Source organism: Dendrobates tinctorius, unplaced genomic scaffold, assembly GCF_039654945.1.
Source record: "Dendrobates tinctorius isolate UK_male_01 unplaced genomic scaffold, ASM3965494v1 ptg000157l, whole genome shotgun sequence".
Classification (NCBI taxonomy): Eukaryota; Metazoa; Chordata; class Amphibia; order Anura; family Dendrobatidae; genus Dendrobates; species Dendrobates tinctorius.
This window is the reverse complement of record NW_027361824.1, coordinates 12,992,053-13,013,593: the sequence shown is the minus strand read 5'-3', so window position 1 is coordinate 13,013,593 and position 21,541 is coordinate 12,992,053. Positions and strand designations below refer to the sequence as shown.

The 21,541-nt window shown below is 45.0% G+C and overlaps 1 protein-coding gene across 2 annotated transcripts in view; it reads right to left on the bottom strand.

Annotated features, from left to right (window-relative positions):
• GDPD5 (glycerophosphodiester phosphodiesterase domain containing 5) overlaps positions 1–21,541 on the bottom strand; it is a 172,676-nt gene that overhangs the window by 124,811 nt on the left and 26,324 nt on the right. For both annotated transcript variants that reach the window (XM_073548592.1, XM_073548593.1), the window contains exon 2: positions 2,662–2,834. In XM_073548592.1, the coding sequence (XP_073404693.1) occupies positions 2,662–2,778 (117 nt within the window). In that variant the 5' untranslated portion in view covers positions 2,779–2,834. The remainder of the gene's footprint in view (positions 1–2,661; positions 2,835–21,541) is intronic.

The window sequence follows — 21,541 nt, the reverse complement described above, 5'->3', positions numbered from 1 at the left end:
CTCACTGCACCATAGCGCACCGGAGAGTGACGCCATAATGCGAAAGATGGTGGACGGGGCTCAGTGTAAGCACAATGAGGAGGAAATTACTGTATATTCTCTGCAGAAAACAGTCCGGCTTCTCCAGTGTGATGTATGTACACTGACTGCACCAGCAGAATAGTGAGTGCAGCTCTGGAGTATAATACAGGATGTAACTCAGGATCAGTAATGTAATGTATGTACACAGTGACTGCACCAGCAGAATAGTGAGTGCAGCTCTGGAGTATAATACAGGATGTAACTCAGGATCAGTAATGTAATGTATGTACACAGTGACTGCACCAGCAGAATAGTGAGTGCAGCTCTGGAGTATAATACAGGACGTAACCCAGGATCAGTAATGTAATGTATGTACACAGTGGCTGCACCAGCAGAATAGTGAGTGCAGCTCTGGAGTATAATACAGGATGTAACCCAGGATCAGTAATGTATGAACTCAGTGACTGCAGCTCTGGAGTATAATACAGGATGTAACTCCGGATCAGTAATGTAATGTATGTACTCAGTGACTGCACCAGCAGAATAATGAGTGCAGCTCTGGAGTATAATACAGGACGTAACCCAGGATCAGTAATGTAATGTATGTACACAGTGACTGCACCGGTAGAATAGTGACTGCAGCTCTGGAGTATAATACAGGATGTAACTCAGGATCAGTTTAATTTATATCCACTATGTAAAGTATACCCTTTTGACATCTGTTATTTATAGTGGCCATTGTTGAAATTCAATAAATAAAAAAATCATCATGTTGACCATATCCATCCTCACTGGACACTGTTGTATGGAGTAGTGTTGTATGTTGCACTATTCCAGGGGGTCGTTTCGCTGGAGCAGACGGGTTATTCAGGAGCCAGTAATGAACAACAGAATGACCGCAGCTATCGGAGAGCACCGAAATCACAGAATTCAGCCAAAATGACTGACGCGGATCAGCACACAGTATGGCTACGGGCAGGGAAGTTACCTATGCTGAGCACATTACCGGCAGACACATCCCATCTAGCCTTCCTCCAAAGTACCCGACCGGTCCTGCGTTACACACTGAAATCCTATGTGTTGATAAGGATGGTGCAATATCCTATTTCTCCAGTGGAGGCACTGCAGGGAAGATTAACACACAGCAAGGTTCTTTCACAGGTCACACCTGATCGCTGGATCTCCGATCTGGACACTTCTAAGTAGAGGATGTTACAGATCAGAGACCCCCCCTAGAGGTGGATTATTGCGAGTACACTGACGCCCGCTTCACTGCATTGTATATGGGTGAATAAAATCAACCTCTTTCTCTTCCACTCCTCCATGCTTTACACTGCAGCTATGGATGTTCAGGAAATTTGATGACCAGCGCTGGTCATGGTTATAGTCACCCAGCTTTTCCAGGATCAGACAAGTAAAAACATCCAGACAGAAAAGGGACTTGGTGGATTATTTAGTCTATTGGCAGTGCTGTGTAGCCAAGGGAGATAATGACAGGAGGATAATGAGAGAACAACAGCGCAGAAAACTAATCAATAGAATCATTCCGAAGAGCAGAAAGGGAAAAAAACAGAATAAATAAGACTGGAAGATGGAGATTTACAAAGCGAGCAGCTGGGAGAACAGCCGGGATCAGAGAGTGCCGCAAATCAGAGGCTGCTTCCATATGCTGTACCTATATATGCCATTTACCCCCACCCGCAAACACAACGCCCACCACAGCCATCACCCAGCTTTCCAAGACTCCTGAATGGCAGCCTGTGATACTTGTGCAATGCTCACATATCACTGTGTACAGCCACACAGAGTGACAACTCATGAGGTCGGGGAACCGGTCTCCTATAAAACAGATTATCCGTGTTAAAGTGAATGTCAACTAAATATAATACTGTGCCGATTATCATCTCAAAAGCAGTGTATGATTGGTTTACTGATACAAAGCAACAAATCCCCTGCACAGGTGAATGATAAAATTCTATTTGCATGCAGTCACCACTAGGGGGAGCTCACTACATATACATCATAATCAATAATATACAGGGAGCTCCCCCTAGTGGTAGCTGCAGACATGATCTTATGTATCTCTGTATACAGGGAGCTCCCCCTAGTGTTGGCTACAGACAGGATCTTATCATGTATCTCTGTATACAGGGAGCTCCCCCTAGTGGTAGCTGCAGACATGATCTTATGTATCTATGTATACAGGGTGCTCCCCCTAGTGGTGGCTGCAGACAGGATCTTATCATGTATCTATGTAGAGGGAGCTCCCACTAGTGGTGGCTGCAGACGTGATCTTATCATGTATTTCTGTATACAGTGAGCTCCCCCTAGTGGTGGCTGCAGACAGGACCTTATGTATCTCTGTATACAGGGAGCTCCTCCTAGTGGTGGATACAGACAGGATCTTATCACGCATCTCTTTATACAGGGAGCTCCCCCTAGTGGTGACTACAGACAGGATCTCATTATGTATCTGTATACAGTGAGCTCCCCCTAGTGGTGGCTGCAGACATGATCTTATGTATCTCTGTATACAGGGAGCGCCCCCTAGTGGCGACTGCAGATAGAATTCTAGATAATTAAAGTAGAAATAAAATCAAACAGATCACCATAATAAAGATTTATATAAATTATTCTTACCTTTGTTGTATCATCATGTGACCGCTGATACCGCTTCCATCGGCAACCGTAAATTCCGGTCAGGCATGACAAACATAACTGCGGCTCATAGTACTGCAGCGGTTGGTGCTTTACCATACTCTCTCCAGCTATTCAGCAGACGGCTATTAAATGTCCATTGGGGCCTGCTCCTCCTGACAATGGAGAACAAAAAATAAAAAGGGTCACATGACTATTAAACAACAAAACTGAAGTACAATTTTCAGACTGACCCAGTTACAATGCATAAAAAAATATAATGGCAGACATGGCTACAACGTTATCATTTACTTTAGGAAGAGCAGCTCTGGAGCACAAACTGCTGCTTAAGAGAATTTCTGCAGAGGATCGCTCGTCGCACGCAGGCATTTTACTATTTGGACAGAATACTTTCCCTGTAAATAAAAGCCACATAACTCTGTACCAGGGGTTTAGGTTCGTCACTAACTTCTGTTTTCACTCACTTGGAAGATACATTAATGTAACATTTCCCTTTAAGGAGCGGCAAGGTGAAGGTGACATTTTCCAGACCATATGACAATTCCTCTCCAGGAGGCTATAATCATTCACAACGCCAACCTTTATAAATACCAAATAACAGGATCAGAGATGTGAAAAGCGGCAGGAAATCGGAGGACGCAACCAGAAACAAGTCGATGAGCGGCGACACTCCAGACAAGACAGAAGGCAAGTACAAGGAAATGAAACTTAAAAAAGAACAAATTAAAAAGGAAAATGGGGCACAAATGCAGGCAAACCGTTGATAAATAACAAAAAACACGACTGATATATAGATTTTAACACAAACCTCCAAAAATGGGTTGGATAAAACTGTTTTCTACTTTCCTAAATTGTGGGTAAACAAATTTGTTTCAATCATGTGATGCTCATCCACATTCACCTATGGCAAGCAACAGGGTAATATGAAAATCACATCTGAATGAAAATAAAAAGGAATGAAGTTGACACTTTGCATTGTGTGGGTGAGCCACACTAAATATGTAGAACAGAAAAAGGAGAAGAGAACGGTCTGAGGACTTGAGAACCAAAATTGTAGAAAAATAACAATCTCAAGCTTACAAGTCCATCTCCAGAGATCTTGATGTTCCATTGTCAACAGTATGCAACATCATCAAGGAGTTTACAGCCCATGGCACTGTAGCTAATCTCCCTGAATGTGGACTGTAGAGAAAAATTGATGAATGGTTGCAACGCAGGATAATCCAGAAGGCGGATAAGCAGCCCCAAACAAGGTCCAAAGAAATTCAAGGAGGCCTGTCAGTGTGAACTATCCAATCACATGTGAATTAAATGGTATGGCAGGAGACCCAGAGACATAAAGAAGCTAGACTGCAGTTTTTCCAAAATGTATGTGAGTAAGCCAAAATCCTTCTGGGAAAGAGTCTTGTGGACAGAGGAGACCAAAATAAAGATTTTGGCAAAGCACAGGATTCTTCTGTTTATTGAAAACAGAATGAGGCCTACAAAGAAAAGAACACAGTACCTACAGTCAAATATGGTGGATGTTCACAGATGTTTTGGGATTGTTTTGGACCCTTTGCATTGGGTGCCTTGACTGTGTGCAAAGCATCATGAAATCTGAAGATTACCAAAGGATTTTGGGTCACAATGTAGTGTGCCCACTGTGAGAAACCTGGGATTGCCTCCTAGGTCATGGGTCTTCCAGCAAGACAAAGACCTCAAACATTCTTCAAGAAGCCCCCAGAAATGGATAGAAACAAAACGCTGGAGAGTTCTGAAGTAGCAGCAATGAGTCCGGATCTAAATCCCATTGAGCACATGTGTGCAAATAAAGTCCGTGGAGCCTCATTTAAGAGTCTCAAACACGGAACTAGCCAGATCTTCCTCCAGGGAAGGACCCAGCCAAGGGGTGGCTCCTTTCGGAAACCACCATTACCACCATATTAAGTGGCCCTTTAAGTCAATATCCAGCTCTTTACGAGTTTACAGATATGACAAGGGAAATACGAAGGCCAGGTATCCATCCACAGACAGCTGTTTCGGGGTGTTGCCCCTCATCAGTGTGGAGTAGGATTCTGGCTAGGTGTGAGCAATGCCTAGTAGACCAACATCACAAAACAATCACTGACCTCAAGGAGACCAGTCAAAGAAAACACTGCGGCAGCCGGCAAAGGGAAATACGAATATGCAAATAAAGTCCGTGGAGCCTCATTTAAGAGTCTCAAACACGGGACTAGCCAGATCTTCCTCCAGGGAAGGACCCAGCCAAGGAGTGGCTCCTTTCAGAAACCACCATTACCACCATATTAAGTGGCCCTTTAAGTCAATATCCAGCTCCTTCCCTGGAGGAAGATCTGGCCAGTCCCGTGTTTGAGACTCTTAAATGAGGCTCCACGGACTTTATTTGCATATTCTTATTTCCCAGGGAGCATTGCACCTAGGATTTCACTGATTGAGCGCCTTTGCCGGCTGCCGCAGTGTTTTCTTTGACTGGTCTTCCTGAGGTCAGTGATTGTTTCGTGATGTTGGTCTACTAGGCATTGCTCCCACCTAGCCAGAATCCTACTCCACACTGATGAGGGGCAACACCCCGAAACAGCTGTCTGTGGATGGATACCTGGCCTTGGTATTCCCTTGTCATATCTGTAAACTCGTAAAGAGCTGGATATTGGCTTAAAGGGCCACTTAATATGGTGGTAATGGTGGTTTCCGAAAGGAGTCACCCCTTGGCTGGGTCCTTCCCTGGAGGAAGATCTGGCTAGTCCCGTGTTTGAGACTCTTAAATGAGGCTCCACGGACTTTATTTGCATACTAGCTGAAGAGACCGGCGCTGCCCGGGCATAGTAACTAACTGTGGTCAATTATAGCAAATTATAATTATCCTCCATCCCATAGTCCCGCGCCCATATACCCATCATACATATCCACGATCTCATAGTCCCGTGCCCATATACCCATCATACATATCCTCCATCCCATAGTCCCATGCCCATATACCCATCACACATCCTCCATCCCATAGTTCCATGCCCATATACCCATCATACATATCCTCCATCCCATAGTCCCGTGCCCATATACCCATCATACATATCCTCCATCCCATAGTCCCGTGCATATATACCCATCATACATATCCTCCATCCCATAGTCCCGTGCCCATATACCCATCCTCCATCCCATAGTCCCATGCCCATATACCCATCATACAATGATACCAGGTGATGAAATCTGTCTTGTGGTTGTTGTGGAATCTGTATTTTCAGTTTTGAGTTAATGATATGCTCGTGCTCCGGGGCGGCCTGTGGAGGGGGGGGGGTCTTCATGTGGTGCTCTGATTACCTATTCATAATGAAAACCGCTGATAGGTCACTGATCCCTCACTGACCAGCCCCCTAATTTACATAATGAATATGCAAAAACACTAAAAAAAAAAACCCTTCTGCAGGCCTGCACAGCAGCAGCTCTAGGATCCCAATTAGCGGCCATTATCAATTTTTTTTTATGACTATTAGGGTGTGTGCACACGCTGCGGATTCTGCTGCGGTGTACAGTACCATTATTCCCTAAGGGAATAAAAAACCGCAGTGCAGACGGTGCAGATTTTTCTGCAGTTTTGAAACCGCAGAAAGAATTGACATGTCAATTCTTTCTGCGGATTCCGCTGCGGTTTGCCATCTCCTCCATTGTGGAGATGAAAAACTGCAGGGCAAAACCGCAGAGCAATCCGCAGGTAAAACCACAAGTTATTTGACCTGCAGATTTACCTGCGGATTTTACAAAATCCGCGCGGCCAAATCCGCACCCAAATCCGCAGCGTGTGCACGTAGCCTTAGGATAAGATCAAACAAAATAATAATACACACAGTACCTATGCGATCACGGTGCAGAAGAGTATTTTTTATCCCAAGCTACATATAATATTCATTATGTAAACTAGTGGGCAGTCAGAGGGATCAGTGACCTGTCAGAAGCCATACTGGTGAATAGCCAACCAGAACACGACATGAAGACCCCCCACAGGCCGCCCCGGAGAACGAGAATGTCATTAACTCAAAACTGAAAATAAAGATTCCACAACAACCACAAGACAGATTTTATCACCAGGTATCATTGTAATCAGAATAACGGCGCCGACCAGACACTGTCTGTAGTTACTGTGCACAATCCTGCTGACGGGGGCACTTTAAGAAAACAATTAAATAACCGGAAGTTGAACTGTGACTTATTTTCTATAAGATCAATCAGTACAAGTTCTTCATCTGTGATGAGTTCTAGCTGATTTACACAAACATTACTCCTAATGACTACAAAGCCTAATGAACTCCGGAGACAGGAACACCACGGATTTATCGACAAGATAATTCGCTACTAATGACAAGTACGCTCTTAATTATTTTCAGTTTATGGTGAACCGTGTAAATTTGAGGCTTTGATTTTAATTAATAGAGTCCTTACATAGGAGCAGTATTATAGTAGTTATATTCTTGTACATAGGAGCAGTATTATAGTAGTTATATTATTGTACATAGGGGGCAGTATTATAGTAGTTATATTCTTGTACATAGGGGCAGTATTATAGTAGTTATATTCTTGTACATAGGGGCAGTATTATAGTAGTTATATTCTTGTACATAGGGAGCAGTATTATAGTAGTTATATTCTTGTACATAGGAGCAGTATCATAGTAGTTATATTATTGTACATAGGGGGCAGTATTATAGTAGTTATATTCTTGTACATAGGGGCAGTATTATAGTAGTTATATTCTTGTACATAGGGGCAGTATTATAGTAGTTATATTCTTGTACATAGGGAGCAGTATTATAGTAGTTATATTCTTGTACATAGGGGGCAGTATTATAGTAGTTATATTCTTGTACATAGCGGCAGTATTATAGTAGTTATATTCTTGTACATAGGGGGCAGTATTAGACAAGTTATATTTGTGTACATTGAAGGAGTGCAATATTGGGTTGTTTTTGACAACTTTTTTCCCCCAGTTTTCTTGGCATTGAATGTACAACACATTACTCGGTAGGTGGAAGCCAATCAGCCGCCGGGCAGAAATCTTCTCCAGGACTATATTAAATTTCAGATTTGTGCTATATAAGGAAAAAAAGCACAACAAAGCTTAAAGTAAAACTTAGATTTCAGATCATCATCAGTCTTTATGGAACTGCAGATGTTATTTGGAATCGTGACTGGAGCGACACTTAGTGTTGTTACTTTTTGTTCACTTTTTGTCTCACAGGAGCAATTTGCGTCGTCCAGCTGAAAATAAAGTCCCTAAGAGAAGCCGATGACAACGCAGTGTACAATACTATTATACTCCACAGGGCTCCACAACTCATACGATAGATGGCGGCACTTTGCGCTCCCAGACGGGGCTCATTCTCTATTCTATGGGGCGCTTACCACTAATTGTCGCTGGCATTAAACGGAGATAAAACCATCGAGGGGGAGGGAAAGCCGTGCGGCCTCATATTCCATTAAACTATATCATCTGCAGTGAGCGGCTCCTGGCAGATGTATACGGGCGGCAGTACAGTCATTGCGGGGGTATTATATAATGTATACAAAACTGGGCCAGGAGACTACGGCCTCATCATCCACTGCTGGTGAACTCCTGATAGATAAGTATTAGATTCCTGGCTGGACTATGGGCCGCGCATGATCCTGCCACCCCAGAAATCGGATATCTCGCTGCATAATATAAGGAACGTTCTGCCAAAATTTTTGGCAGTCTTTCACCTATTGTGAATGATGGATCCTGTGTTATCTACTGTATATAGAGGTATTATCAGTCATTGTAGAGGAGGAGGAGGTGAGCTGTGACATCACCTATTGTGAATGGTGCATCCTGTGTTATCTACTGTATATAGAGGTGTTATCAGTCATTGTAGAGGAGGAGGAGGTGAGCTGTGACATCACCTATTGTGAATGGTGCATCCTGTGTTATCTACTGTATATAGAGGTGTTATCAGTCATTGTACAGGAGGAGGAGGTGAGCTGTGACATCTACTATATATAGAGGTGTTCTCAGTCACGGTAATCCTGCCTTTGATGATAAGCAGTCTACTGAAAACTCAAGAAAAAAAAAAAAGCAAATAGGATTTTAAAAACAGCCTCAGTGCTGAATGTGAATGAAAATTCCAAGATTACTGAATTTTCTTTACAAGAAAATGATTGTCAAACAAGTAAGAAGCAAAACCCGTAGGATTGTTTGTGACGCCTTCCTCGCAGTCCCCTGCATTGTGCCATGATGGAGCGGCAGCACGGAGCTGTCTCCGTTCACACTGTGTCTCGTTCAAAGTCGCCATCTGGCCCCAGACTAAAGCTCAACACCACGTCAGAGTCTAGGAAGCTGGGATACGAGGAGCTGTATGTTGCGGAGACGACACAGATTCAGAACACGGACCGGCGCCTCTCACATCCACGGTCATTGCCGGTGGGGAGACACCTCCACATTTCATGTATTAGGCATAAGCTGCAATGCCAAGAAGTGTCACAAGGAAAAACACCTTTTTAAAAAAAAAAAAAAAAAAAAGTCAACATTTTTAGGAATATTTATTTTCCAGCAAACTGACAGATAAGTAATAATAATAAATAATAATAATAATAATAATAATAATAATAATCTTTATTTATATAGCGCCAACATATTCCGCAGCGCTTTACAGTTGAACAGTTTCAAACAACAGTCATAAGTAACAACGTTAACAATACAATAATTAAAGCGAAATAAGACGACCCTGCTCGTGGGAGCTTACAATCTACAATGAGGTGAGGGAGATACAAAGCACAGGTTTGTATTTACAATGATGTATTTACAATGACGGTCCAGTCATCTTCAGGGGGTGGGGGTTAGATGGAGATAGTGAATGGGCTACACACACACACAAACATAACATGACTTTGATCAGTGAACGTGATAGGCCGCTCTGAACAAATGTGTTTTGAGCGAGCGCCTAAAACTATGCAAATTGTGGATGGTCCTAATATCTTGGGGTAGAGCATTCCAGAGGATTGGCGCAGCACGGGAGAAGTCTTGGAGTCAGGAGTGGGAGGTACGGATTAGGGCAGAGGTTAGTCGAAAGTCATTTGCAGAGCGCAGCGGTCGGTTAGGCCGATAGACAGAAATGAGGGAGGAGATGTAAGGGGGTGCCGCACTGTGGAGAGCTTTGTGGGTGAGAACAAGTACTTTGAATTGTACCCTGTAATGAATTGGCAGCCAGTGTAACGACTGGCGAAGAGCGGACGCGTCTGAGTAACGATTAGCCAGAAGGACAACCCTGGCTGCTGCATTAAGGATAGACTGGAGAGGGGAGAGTCGAGTGAGAGGGAGGCCAATTAATAGAGCATTACAGTAGTCCAGGCGGGAGTGGATCAGGGCGACAGTGAGAGTTTTTGTTGTTTCCATGGTGAGAAAAGGGCGGATTCTAGAGATGTTCTTTAGGTGTAAGCGGCATGAGCGGGCAAGAGATTGTATATGGGAGGTGAAGGAGAGATCGGAGTCGAACATAACACCCAGACAGCGCGCCTGCTGTCGGGGTGTTATTATGGTGCCACCCACAGAGAGGGAAATGTCAGATTTAGGGAGGTTAGTAGATGGTGGGAGCAGAAGTTCAGTTTTGGAGAGGTTGAGTTTCAGATAGAGAGCAGACATGATGTTGGAGACTGCAGACAGACAGTCAGTGGCGTTCTGTAGTACAGCGGAGGTAAGGTCAGGGGATGATGTATATAGTTGTGTGTCATCAGCATAAAGATGGTACTGAAAGCCAAATCTGCTGATGGTCTGTCCAATTGGGGCCGTATAGAGAGAGAAGAGAAGGGGGCCAAGGACTGAGCCCTGAGGTACCCCAACAGTGAGAGGAAGAGGAGATGAAGTGGAGCCAGAAAACAGAACACTGAAGGAGCGGTCGGAAAGATAGGAGAACCAGGAAAGAGCAGTGTCCTTAATGCCTAGTGACTGGAGCCTAGAGAGTAGTAGAGGATGGTCAACAGTGTCGAAAGCTGCAGAAAGGTCGAGAAGAATGAGCAGAGAGTGGTCACCATTACGTTTTACTGTCAGAAGGTCATTGGTCACTTTGATGAGTGCAGTTTCTGTCGAATGTAGGGGGCGGAAACCGGACTGTGAAGAGTCTAGGAGGGAGAGAGTGGAGAGGTAACTGGTAAGGCGGGAGTATATCAGGCGCTCCAAGAGTTTAGAGATGAAGGGGAGATTGGAGACTGGTCTGTAGTTGTTTGTGCAGGATGGGTCGAGGGTGGGTTTCTTTAGTAATGGAGTGTTTGAAGGAGGAGGGGAAAATGCCAGAGGAGAGGGAGAGATTAAAGATTGTAGTTAGGTGAGTTGTGACAACTGGGGAGAGAGACTGGAGGAGATGTGAGGGAATGGGGTCGGTTGTGCATGTAGTCGGACGAGAAGAGGAGAGGAGCCTGGAGACTTATCCTTCTGTGATGGGAGCAAATGTGGAGAGTGAGCCAGGGGAGATGCAGGAAGAGATGGGAGTCACTGAACTTGGTGATTGGGAGCGGATTTCCTGACGGATATTGTCTATTTTCTCTATAAAGTGGGAGGCCAGGTCATCAGCGCAAATGTCTGTGATAGGGGCTTGTGCTTTTGGCCTGAGGAGGGAGTGAAAGGTGTCAAAAAGTTTCTTGGGGTTGTTGGATAGTGAGGAGATCAGGGTGGTGAAGTAGGTCTGTTTGGCAAGGTGAAGGGCAGAGTTATATGTCCTTAACATAAATTTGAAGTGTATGAAGTCTTGTGGTGTGCGTGTTTTCCTCCATAAGCGTTCAGCACACCTAGAGCATCGCTGGAGAAATCGGGTTTGCGATGTGAGCCAGGGCTGTTTTACTCTGTGCTTGGAGGTTCTGAGGGTGAGGGGAGCTACTTGGTCAAGGGTGCTTCTAAGAGTGTCATTGAAGTGATGTACAGCCAGATCAGGACAGGACAAAGAAGAGATTGGGGACAATGATGAGTGTAGGGAGTCTGAAAGTGTATGAGGGTTAATGGCTTGTAGATTTCTGACTGAATGGTAGGTAGGAGGGTGCTGGGGTGAGCGAGGATTTGTGAGTGTAAAGGAGAGAATGTTGTGGTCAGAGAGGGGAAGCGGTGAGTTATCTAGGTAGGAGATTGAGCAGAGCCGGGCGAAAACCAGGTCCAGGGTGTTACCGTCTTTGTGTGTCTCAGAGGTTGAGAGCTGAGAGAGGCCTAGAGAAGTGGTTAGTGATAGAAGCTGGGATGCAGATGTGGAAGTGGGGCTGTTAATGGGGATGTTGAAGTCTCCCAGGATAAGGGTTGGTAGTTCTGAGGACATGAAGTGCGGCAGCCAGGCAGAGAAATGGTCCAGGAAGTGGGTGGGTGAGCCTGGGGGCCGGTATATGACCGCTACTCTGAGGGAGAGGGGACGAAAGAGCCTGATTGTGTGGACTTCAAAAGAAGGGAATGAGAGTGATGGAGCTGGGGGGGGATGACCTGGAAAGTGCATTGTGGGGACAGGAGTATGCCGACTCCACCACCAGGTCTGTATGTCGGTCTCGGGGAATGGGAGAATTGTAAGCCACCTTGGGAAATGGCAGCAGGAGAGACGGTGTCAGAATCCTGAATCCAGGTTTCCGTGAGGGCCAGCAGATAAAGGCTCAAACTATTGGGAATTTTTCATTGCAGATTTTTTTTTTTTTTTTTTTTTTTATAGTAAAGAAGCATTTGTGCATCGGCCACCTCTAAGCCTCAAATACGGTAATCTCCTCCGCCAGACGCCCTCGTCCACCGTGGTGGAAGCCTCGCGCAAACGTGCTAACAAACTGGTTGAATCTATTTTTTTTCCCCCTATCGAGACCTTGAGTCTGTTCACACAGTCAGAAATATCAAGCTCTTCCCTCGACATAAACTGCCAACAAGAGCAAAATATCCCATGGATCCCTAGAGAGAGAACCACCATCATCTCCATCCAATGATCCGTTCTACCCCCCACATTGGTCTCAGAAGCTTCCATTACACCAAAATTATCAGAAGGCAAAACCTCAACCAAGGTTAGAATACAGCGATGAACACAGAAAGGAACGAGAGCCTCATATCCACTGAGTATACACGGAAGAAAGGCGGCAAGAAAATCCCAGACATTTCACAAGAACATACAGGTGCATCTCACAAAATTAGAATATCATCAAAAAGTGAATTTATTTCAGTTCTTCAACCAATGAAAACCCAAAAGTCATTATCTCAGTAAATTAGAATACTTTATAACACAAGCCTGAAAAATGATTGTAAAATCTGAAATGTTGGCCTACTGAAATGTATGATCAGTAAATGCGCTCAATACTTGGTCAGGGCTCCTTTTTCATCAATTACTGCATCGATGCGGCGTGGCATGGAGGCGATCAGCCTGTGGCACTGCTGAGAGGTTATGGAAGCCCAGGTTGCTTTGATAGCAGCCTTCAGCTCGTCTGCATTGTTGGGTCTGCTGTCTCATCTTCCTCTTGACAATACCTCAGATTCTCTATAGGGATTAGCTCAGGCGAGTTTGCTTGTGATACTGTGGTTTGTAAACCAGGCAGGCCCGAATTGATAATCTGCTCAAACCAGGCATTTTCCTGCTGGGCCGCGACGTGTTTCTCATTGTGGGCCGTGGGCTGGCGGCGCCTACTCATGCGGCCAACGGCCCATTTTTCCTGCCGCTGGCCCTTTAAATGTACGGGAACGGCTGTTTTACAGGTGCAAGCACGCAAGCAGCAGTCGGTGCTTGTGACGCACATAGCAGGGGTTAAGAATGCGCTGTAGGCGGAGAGCGCGCTCTGGTCCCCCGCCCCTGGCTGCAGCAGCTGGCTGAGCTTATCAGGGCTGTAGGGAGGAGAGCCCCTGCAGAGTGTCCGGGCCGGAACCAAGGGGGACCGTCATCTAGGTTCCTAAGGGAACTGTACACGGGGAACGGAGGAGGAAGGTGGACAGCTGAGAGTGACAGGACGGCAAGGGGAGGGGCGAGCATAAAAGGGACAGGAGCAGAGACAAGAGGCTCTGGGGGAACTAAAATTGCATATAGCTGACCCCAGAGCGAAGCGCTGATATAAAAAGGGACGCCAGAGTCCTTGGCTGTGCAGGAGCTGTATGCCCTGACAGCCGAATCTGGAGTACAGGGGACTGCAAGTTCCTTGGACACACTGAATACCTGAAGGCACGGCAGCAGACCAAGACCCCGGGGCTGACAGTGAAAAGGACAGTACCCGTGATATAGGCTCACGCTGTCAGTCATACAGGTTAGAGATCATCACGCAGGAGTGGGTCACAGCTTAGCTGCAAGCAGCAGGGACCTGAAAACAGAGCGCAGAAGGAAGGTCCCCAACCCCACCTGGCAGGATGGATCCCCAGAATGACTCCAGGCGAGCCTGACTCAATCCATCATCTGTATGTGGTACCCCAGATCGCAACTACTTTCTAGTAAAATGGGGTTACCTAAAAAGAATTCACCCAGGGCCTGTTGTGCCCCAACTCCTCCTGGGCGCTGAAGACTATGCCAGATCTTCAGCAGCTTGGCCCAGCGGCTGCGACGCCAAAGCAGCTTCATCAGAGACGCCGAGGGACGTCAGGACGGATAAGTGACACTATAGGAAATAAGGACCCGTAGTCGGCCATACCGCAGCCCTATAGTAACCAGCCTTTGCCAGGTTATTCGTGCTCTCTTTAATAGTGTTTGGTTGTACTGAGTCCCTGTGAGGACAATTGTTGTTACTTTGTTTTGGTTGCTTAGTATAGCCCTAGCTGCTTCAAATTATAAAAGTTACTTCTCAAAGTACAACTCAGTCTCACGTCTCGTCATTGCATTCTGCGTACCTGCTATTACGTACATAGGCCCCAGTGCCGGCCTCCTCTCCCTTGTAGGCCCCAGTGCCGGCCTCCTCTCCCTTGTAACTACTATAATACTGCCCCCTATGTACAAGAATATAACTACTATAATACTGCCCCTATGTACAAGAATATAACTACTATAATACTGCCCCTATGTACAAGAATATAACTACTATAATACTGCCCCTATGTACAAGAATATAACTACTATAATACTGCTCCTATGTACAAGAATATAACTACTATAATACTTCCCCTATATACAAGAATATAACTACTATATTCTTGTACATAGGAGCAGTATTATAGTAGTTATATTCTTGTACATAGGAGCAGTATTATAGTAGTTATATTCTTGTACATAGGAGCAGTATTATAACTACTATAATACTGCTCCTATGTACAAGAATATAACTACTATAATACTGCCCCTATGTACAAGAATATAACTACTATAATACTGCTCCTATGTACAAGAATATAACTACTATAATACTTCCCCTATATACAAGAATATAACTACTATAATACTGCTCCTATGTACAAGAATATAACTACTATAATACTGCTCCTATGTACAAGAATATAACTACTATAATACTTCCCCTATATACAAGAATATAACTACTATAATACTGCTCCTATGTACAAGAATATAACTACCATAATACTGCTCCTATGTACAAGAATATAACTACTATAATACTTCCCCTATATACAAGAATATAACTACTATAATACTGCTCCTATGTACAAGAATATAACTACCATAATACTGCTCCTATGTACAAGAATATAACTACTATAATACTTCCCCTATATACAAGAATATAACTACTATAATACTGCTCCTATGTACAAGAATATAACTACCATAATACTGCCCCTATGTACAAGAATATAACTACTATAATACTGCCCCTATATACAAGAATATAACTACTATAATACTGCCCCTATATACAAGAATATAACTACTATAATACTGCCCCCATGTACAAGAATATAACTACTATAATACTGGTTCACATTAGCTAAAACTGTGCACATGAACAGATGTCAGATGGGAACTGCTCTGATACAATTATAAAATGTGTATTCTTGGGATGATGGATTTAAGTGGAGAATAACATTCTTTGGGTTGTGCTGTAATCCATAAATATGTGTTGCCTTCCAGTCTCTTAAGAATAAGCCTTAAAAAAGCATGGAGAGATTGTGTTCTTTTTCTGCTTCATTGGGTATTGTAAATAATTAAAGCATTTTTCGGTTCTAGTGTATTGGATTCCTGTGCTTATGGGCATGGTCCTTCCTAATGACTGCATCAATGTGATGACCTTTTTCTCCTCATAGGCACATATACATTCTCTTGGGTTAAATTGGATACATAATCATGATGCTGCTGATACAGGGATATTCTTATCTTGTCTCAAAGACTTGGAGGCGGCCATAATTCATGACCTGCACTGTGACAAGCAACAAAACGGTCCTTTAATCTGTATTATTTGTGCACAGTGAGAATGTACAACTAGATTAGGGGGAAGTATTATATCAGTTATATTCTTGTACATAGGAGGCAGCAGTATTATAGTAGTTATATTCTTGTACATAGGAGCAGTATTATAGTAGTAATATTCTTGTACATAGGAGCAGTATTATAGTAGTTATATTCTTGTGTATAGGGGGCAGTATTATAGTAGTTATATTCTTGTACATAGGAGGCAGTATTATAGTAGTTATATTCTTGTACACAGGGGGCAGTATTATAGTAGCTATATAGGGGATATGTATACAGAGCTATACCATTTTTGGAAAGGTTTCGTACACATCTTAGTTTTGGGTTTTCATGCCAGCCGTTTTGTTACAGCCTGCACTATACTCCCAGCAGTTGTCACCTCCCTGCCCCCACTCCTCTTTGAAACTTTTGCCTCCTAAATAATGGACTATGTGAGCAGCAGAGTAAAAAGAATGATAACACTTTTCTCCGTCCATAGGCAGGAGGACATTCAGTCCACAAGAGCCAAATCTGATTACCATATTTTCGGACCATAAGATGCACTTTTCCCAAAAAATTTGGGGGAAAAAATGGGGGTGCGTCTTATGGTCCAGATGCACTTACCAGGAGACACCATCCGAGGCTGATGGGCGGCGATTTGGCAGATGATCCGTGGTGCGGGGGCTCCACTGGCATTGGTGGAAATCCCGGGGCCCCCGCACATCCATCCCGGCCTGGTGCGGCACTTTTGCAGGTGATCGGCGGTGCAGGGGCTCCGCCGGCATTTTGTGAAAGGAGCCCCCGCGCACTTCCATTGCTGTAATGCTGATTTGAAAATGGCCGCGCATAGTGATATCTCGGGAGACGAGATGTCGTCTCCTGAGTTCTCACTCTGCGCATGCGCCGCCTCCGGCAGCCATTTTCCTGAAGCTCAATTCAGCATTACAACAATATAATACTGAATTGGGCTTCAGGAAAAAGGCTGCAATGTAATGCTGAATAGAGCTTCAGGAAAATGGCTACCGGAGGCGGCGCATGCACAGAGTGAGATCTCAGGAGACGAGATCTCATCACTATGTGCGGTCATTTTCAATTCAGCATTACAACAATGGAAGTGCGGGGGCTCCTTTCACAAAATGCCGGCGGAGCCCCTGCACCGCCGATCACCTGCAAAAGTGCCGCACCAGCCCGGGATGCATGTGCTGGGCCTCTGGGATTTCCACCAATGCCGGCGGAGCCCCCGCACCACCGATCATCTGCCAAATCGTCGCCCATCAGCCTAGGATGGATGTGGGGGCTTTCACAAAATGGCAGAGCCCCCACACCACCGAACCTGCTGCACCAGCCAGGGATGAGCCAGACCACCTCCTGTGACCCCCACTCCACCAGCGTTCCACATCACACCCTACGCCCCAGGTAAGCCAAATAATTCGGAATGTAACACGGACCCTCATTTGACGCATTAATTTTTTTCCCTATTTTTCTTCTGGAAATTTGGGGCGAGTCTTATGGTCCGAAAAATACGGTATATACAATATTTTAAGAAATGATTGCGGCGGCGGGTGTCGTATTGGCAGTAGCCCTTTAAGGGACGCCGCTGATCACATTATTGCTCACCGTCCATGTGTGACCTGGATCCTTTTTATAAACTGCAGATGGAGCGGCTATAATGAGTTTATCATAGAAAGGAAACCTGACGATGAATACAATACATATTTAATAAGACGGAGATTAGAAGTTCAGCCTGTGCCCCGGGGTGACAACATGGAAGGCTTATTAGCGAAATGTCAGCTCTCCCCGATCACCGGCACATTTCTATCAGCTCACCGGAGAGAAATTCTGACGCATTTCACATATCGATCAGAGGTGACAAACTCCTCCATATATATGAGGGCGACACATGGAATTAACGGACAGGACGCCTCTGTTATACGGGGGGGGGGGGTCCGCATATAAAGCTGGGTGTCTGTGACTGGTCCAAGACTCTGTGGCGTCTTCTTACAGAGGGAATATGGAGTATAAGAGCCAGAGAATTAAAGGGCTTGTCCATATACACACTGCTCAAAAAAAAAAATAAAGGGAACACTTAAATAACAGAATATAACTCCAAGTAAATCAAACTTCTGTGAAATCAAACGGTCCACTTAGGAAGCAACACTGATTGACAATCAATTTCACATGCTGTTGTGCAAATGGAATAGACAGATGGAAATTGCCAATTATCAAGACACCCTCAATAAAAGGAGTGGTTCTGCAGGTGGGGACCACAGACCACATCTCAGTACCAATGCTTTCTGGCTGATGTTTTGGTCACTTTGGAATGTTGGTTGTGCTTTCACCCTCGTGGAAGCATGAGACTGACTCTACAACCCACACAATGAGCTGCACTACCTGAGCCACTCCAGGATGGCACATCAATGCAAGCTGTGGCAAGGAGGTTTGCTGTGTCTGTCAGCGTAGTGTCCAGAGGCTGGAGGCGCTACCAGGAGACGTGGAGGGGGCCATAGGAGGGCAACAACCCAGCAGCAGGAACACCACCTCAGTCTTTGTGCAAGGAGGAACAGGAGGAGCACATCCAGAGTTCTGCTAAATGACCTCTAGCAGGCCACAAATGTGCATGTGTCTGCACAAAAAGTTAAAATCGACTCCATGAGGATTGTCTGAGGGCCCAACGTCCGCAGATGGGGGGGGTGTGCTCACAGCCCAACACCGTACAGGACGCATGGCATTTGCCACAGAACACCAAGATTAGCAAATTCTCCACTGGTGCCCTGTGCTCTTCACAGATGAAAGCAGGTTCACACTGAGCACATGTGACAGACGTGACAGAGTCTGGCGACTCCGTGGAGAGCGATCTGCTGCCAGCAACATACTTCAGCATGACCGGTTTGGCAGTGGGTCAGTAATGGTGTGGGGGCATTTCTTTGGAGGGCCGCACAGGGCCATATGCTGTTGCAGTTGGCCCTGGGTTCCTCCTAATGCAGGACAATGACAGACCTCATGTGGCTGGAGTGTTTCAGCAGTTCCTGCACGATGAAGGCACTGAAGCTGTGGACTGGCCTGCCCGTTCCCCAGACCTGAATCCGATTGAGCACATCTGGGACATCATGTCTCGCTCCCTCCACCAATGTCACGTTGCACCACAGACTGTCCAGGAGTTGGCAGATGCTTTAGTCCAGGTCTGGGAGGAGATCCCTCAGGAGACCATCCGCCGCCTCATCAGGAGCATGCCCAGGCGTTGTAGGGAGGTCATACAGGCACGTGGAGGCCACACACAATACTGAGCATCATTTCCTTGTCTTGAGGCATTTCCACTGAAGTTGGATCAGGCTGTAATTAATTTGATTTTCCACTTTGATTTTGAGCATCATTCCAAATCCAGACCTCCATGGGATATTCATTTTGATTTACATTGATGATTTTTATGTTTTCTTGTTCTCAATGTATGCCAGTATGTAATGAATAAAGATTTGCAGCTGCGATATTTCATTCAGTGATATCTATGATGTGGTATCTTAGTGCTCCCTTTATTGTTTTTGAGCAGTGTATATATGTGAAATGAAATGTGAAATAAAAAATAAAATGAAATAAAAGTGAATGAGAATCCTGAAGTCTCGTGCACACGTTGCTTGTTGGTGACTTGCAGATTTTAATGAAAAATTAGTGTATTGTACATTGCATTTTTCCTGCACCAAATATTTAATGTGTGCGCAGACCATTAAAGATGACTTCTAAAGTTACAATACAATATACAATTGTCATTGCAGTATAATTCATATACAAGTAGACAAGTGATCACATGCCCAAAGGGACCAAAGAAAAGTTGTTTTTTTAATAAAAAAAATATATATATATATATATATATATATATATATATATATATATATATATATATATATATATATATATATATATATATATAAAATTTTTTTGTTTCTCCAAAGCACTCAGTTGTTTCTCATTCCCATATTCTGGGGAATATGGATTGACAAACTCCAGTGCAGCTTTGCGAAGTTATATAGTATTATCCCCTTCATTTGGCAGAATTCTGGGAAAGTTGGGTGATGTCTGTACATCCTATCATAGCTCCATGATGGTGGTTGTTGTCCCATGTCCTGGATAGTGAAGCGCCGGCGGGCACAGAGCGGTTCTCGTCCTTGCGTCATACTTCGCTCTCTCTGAACCTCATTTAGGGAAAAGAATATTTCATGCCCCCGTGTGTGTGTACACGTTTCGAGACTTGTCGGCAGCGCTCATACGTTTTCCTAGCTTCTCATTGCCCCCATCTCGCTCGCGCAGGCGGAGGGGCTTCCCAATGTCACATGTGGTCTCATCCGTCAACAGCAGCACATTTTCCCCGCTGGCTCGTTAGGCGTGCCGCTTGTTGTGCCGAATACCTAAGCGGACAAATATTTCCTGCTCTCCGTGTTTTGCATCTCATTTTACTGTAAGCGGCCGGTCACGAGCGGGGGGCCGACACAGGGGCTTAAAGAGCACCGGCCCAATTAGAACACTCACACCCCAGCGTGCCATGGTGAGCCGCGACCCTTCACACTGCACTTGTAACCTGTCGACACTCAGCAATGATCAAAATGTGCCCCCATTACGGTGCCAGGTGTCCAATATCAACGCCATGACCCAGAGCCAATTACCCCCACCCCCTTTCCTCTCCTGAATGCTGGGAGTTGTAGTCTCACAGAAGCCAACTAGTACTTTCTTACCCCTCTATGTGACATGTACGCTCTGGTCATCCATGTGCCGCATTTCCATTGGACGAAAGCCGCCAGACCTGCCCCTGCCTCCAAATCAAACGCTCGGAAAACACGTTTTCACGCTCCAGCTGCGCTCACGTTCCCTGGAGGACGGATGTGTCACTAATCCACAAACCAATGACGGTCTCATCCATCCGCACGCGCAGAAGTGACGTGTCCTCGGGGAACCGTTAGAGCCGTGTGTCATTCACTCTCCTGCCCACAATACAGATCTGTCGCTTCACTTCTAAGAGTGAGTGCGCGCAGTGCGGATTCAGCTGCAGATTTTTCAGCAAGAATTTGCAGGTAAATCCGCACGTAAAATGACCTGCGTTTTACCTGTGGTTTTCCCCTGCGTTTTGACACCTGTACAATGGAACAGGTGTCAAACCGCTGTGGAATCTGCAGAAATTGACATGCTGCGGATTTAAAACCGTGGAAAAATCCGCAGCATGTGCACTGTGGTTTTTAAAATCCATTGGTCAACATTGTACTGTACCTTGCTCGCGGCACTGCAGCGGATCCGCAGCAAAATCTGCCCCGTGTGCACACACCCTAAAATTTGAAGTCGCTTTACCTGCCTACTAAAAAGGGATGACATTTTTGGGGGTCTCCCGACTCCGCCATCTTGTGGAAAAAAAGTCTTGAGGGCATGCTGCCCATCAGCAACTCGTGTGCTCATTAGAAGCCCCCTTCAGTTTTGGAAGCAAAGCCTAATAATTAGTCCCCTGTATAGGGGTGGTCCCATCATCATAAATGGTGCTTGGGGAAAAAAAAAAAAAAAAAAAT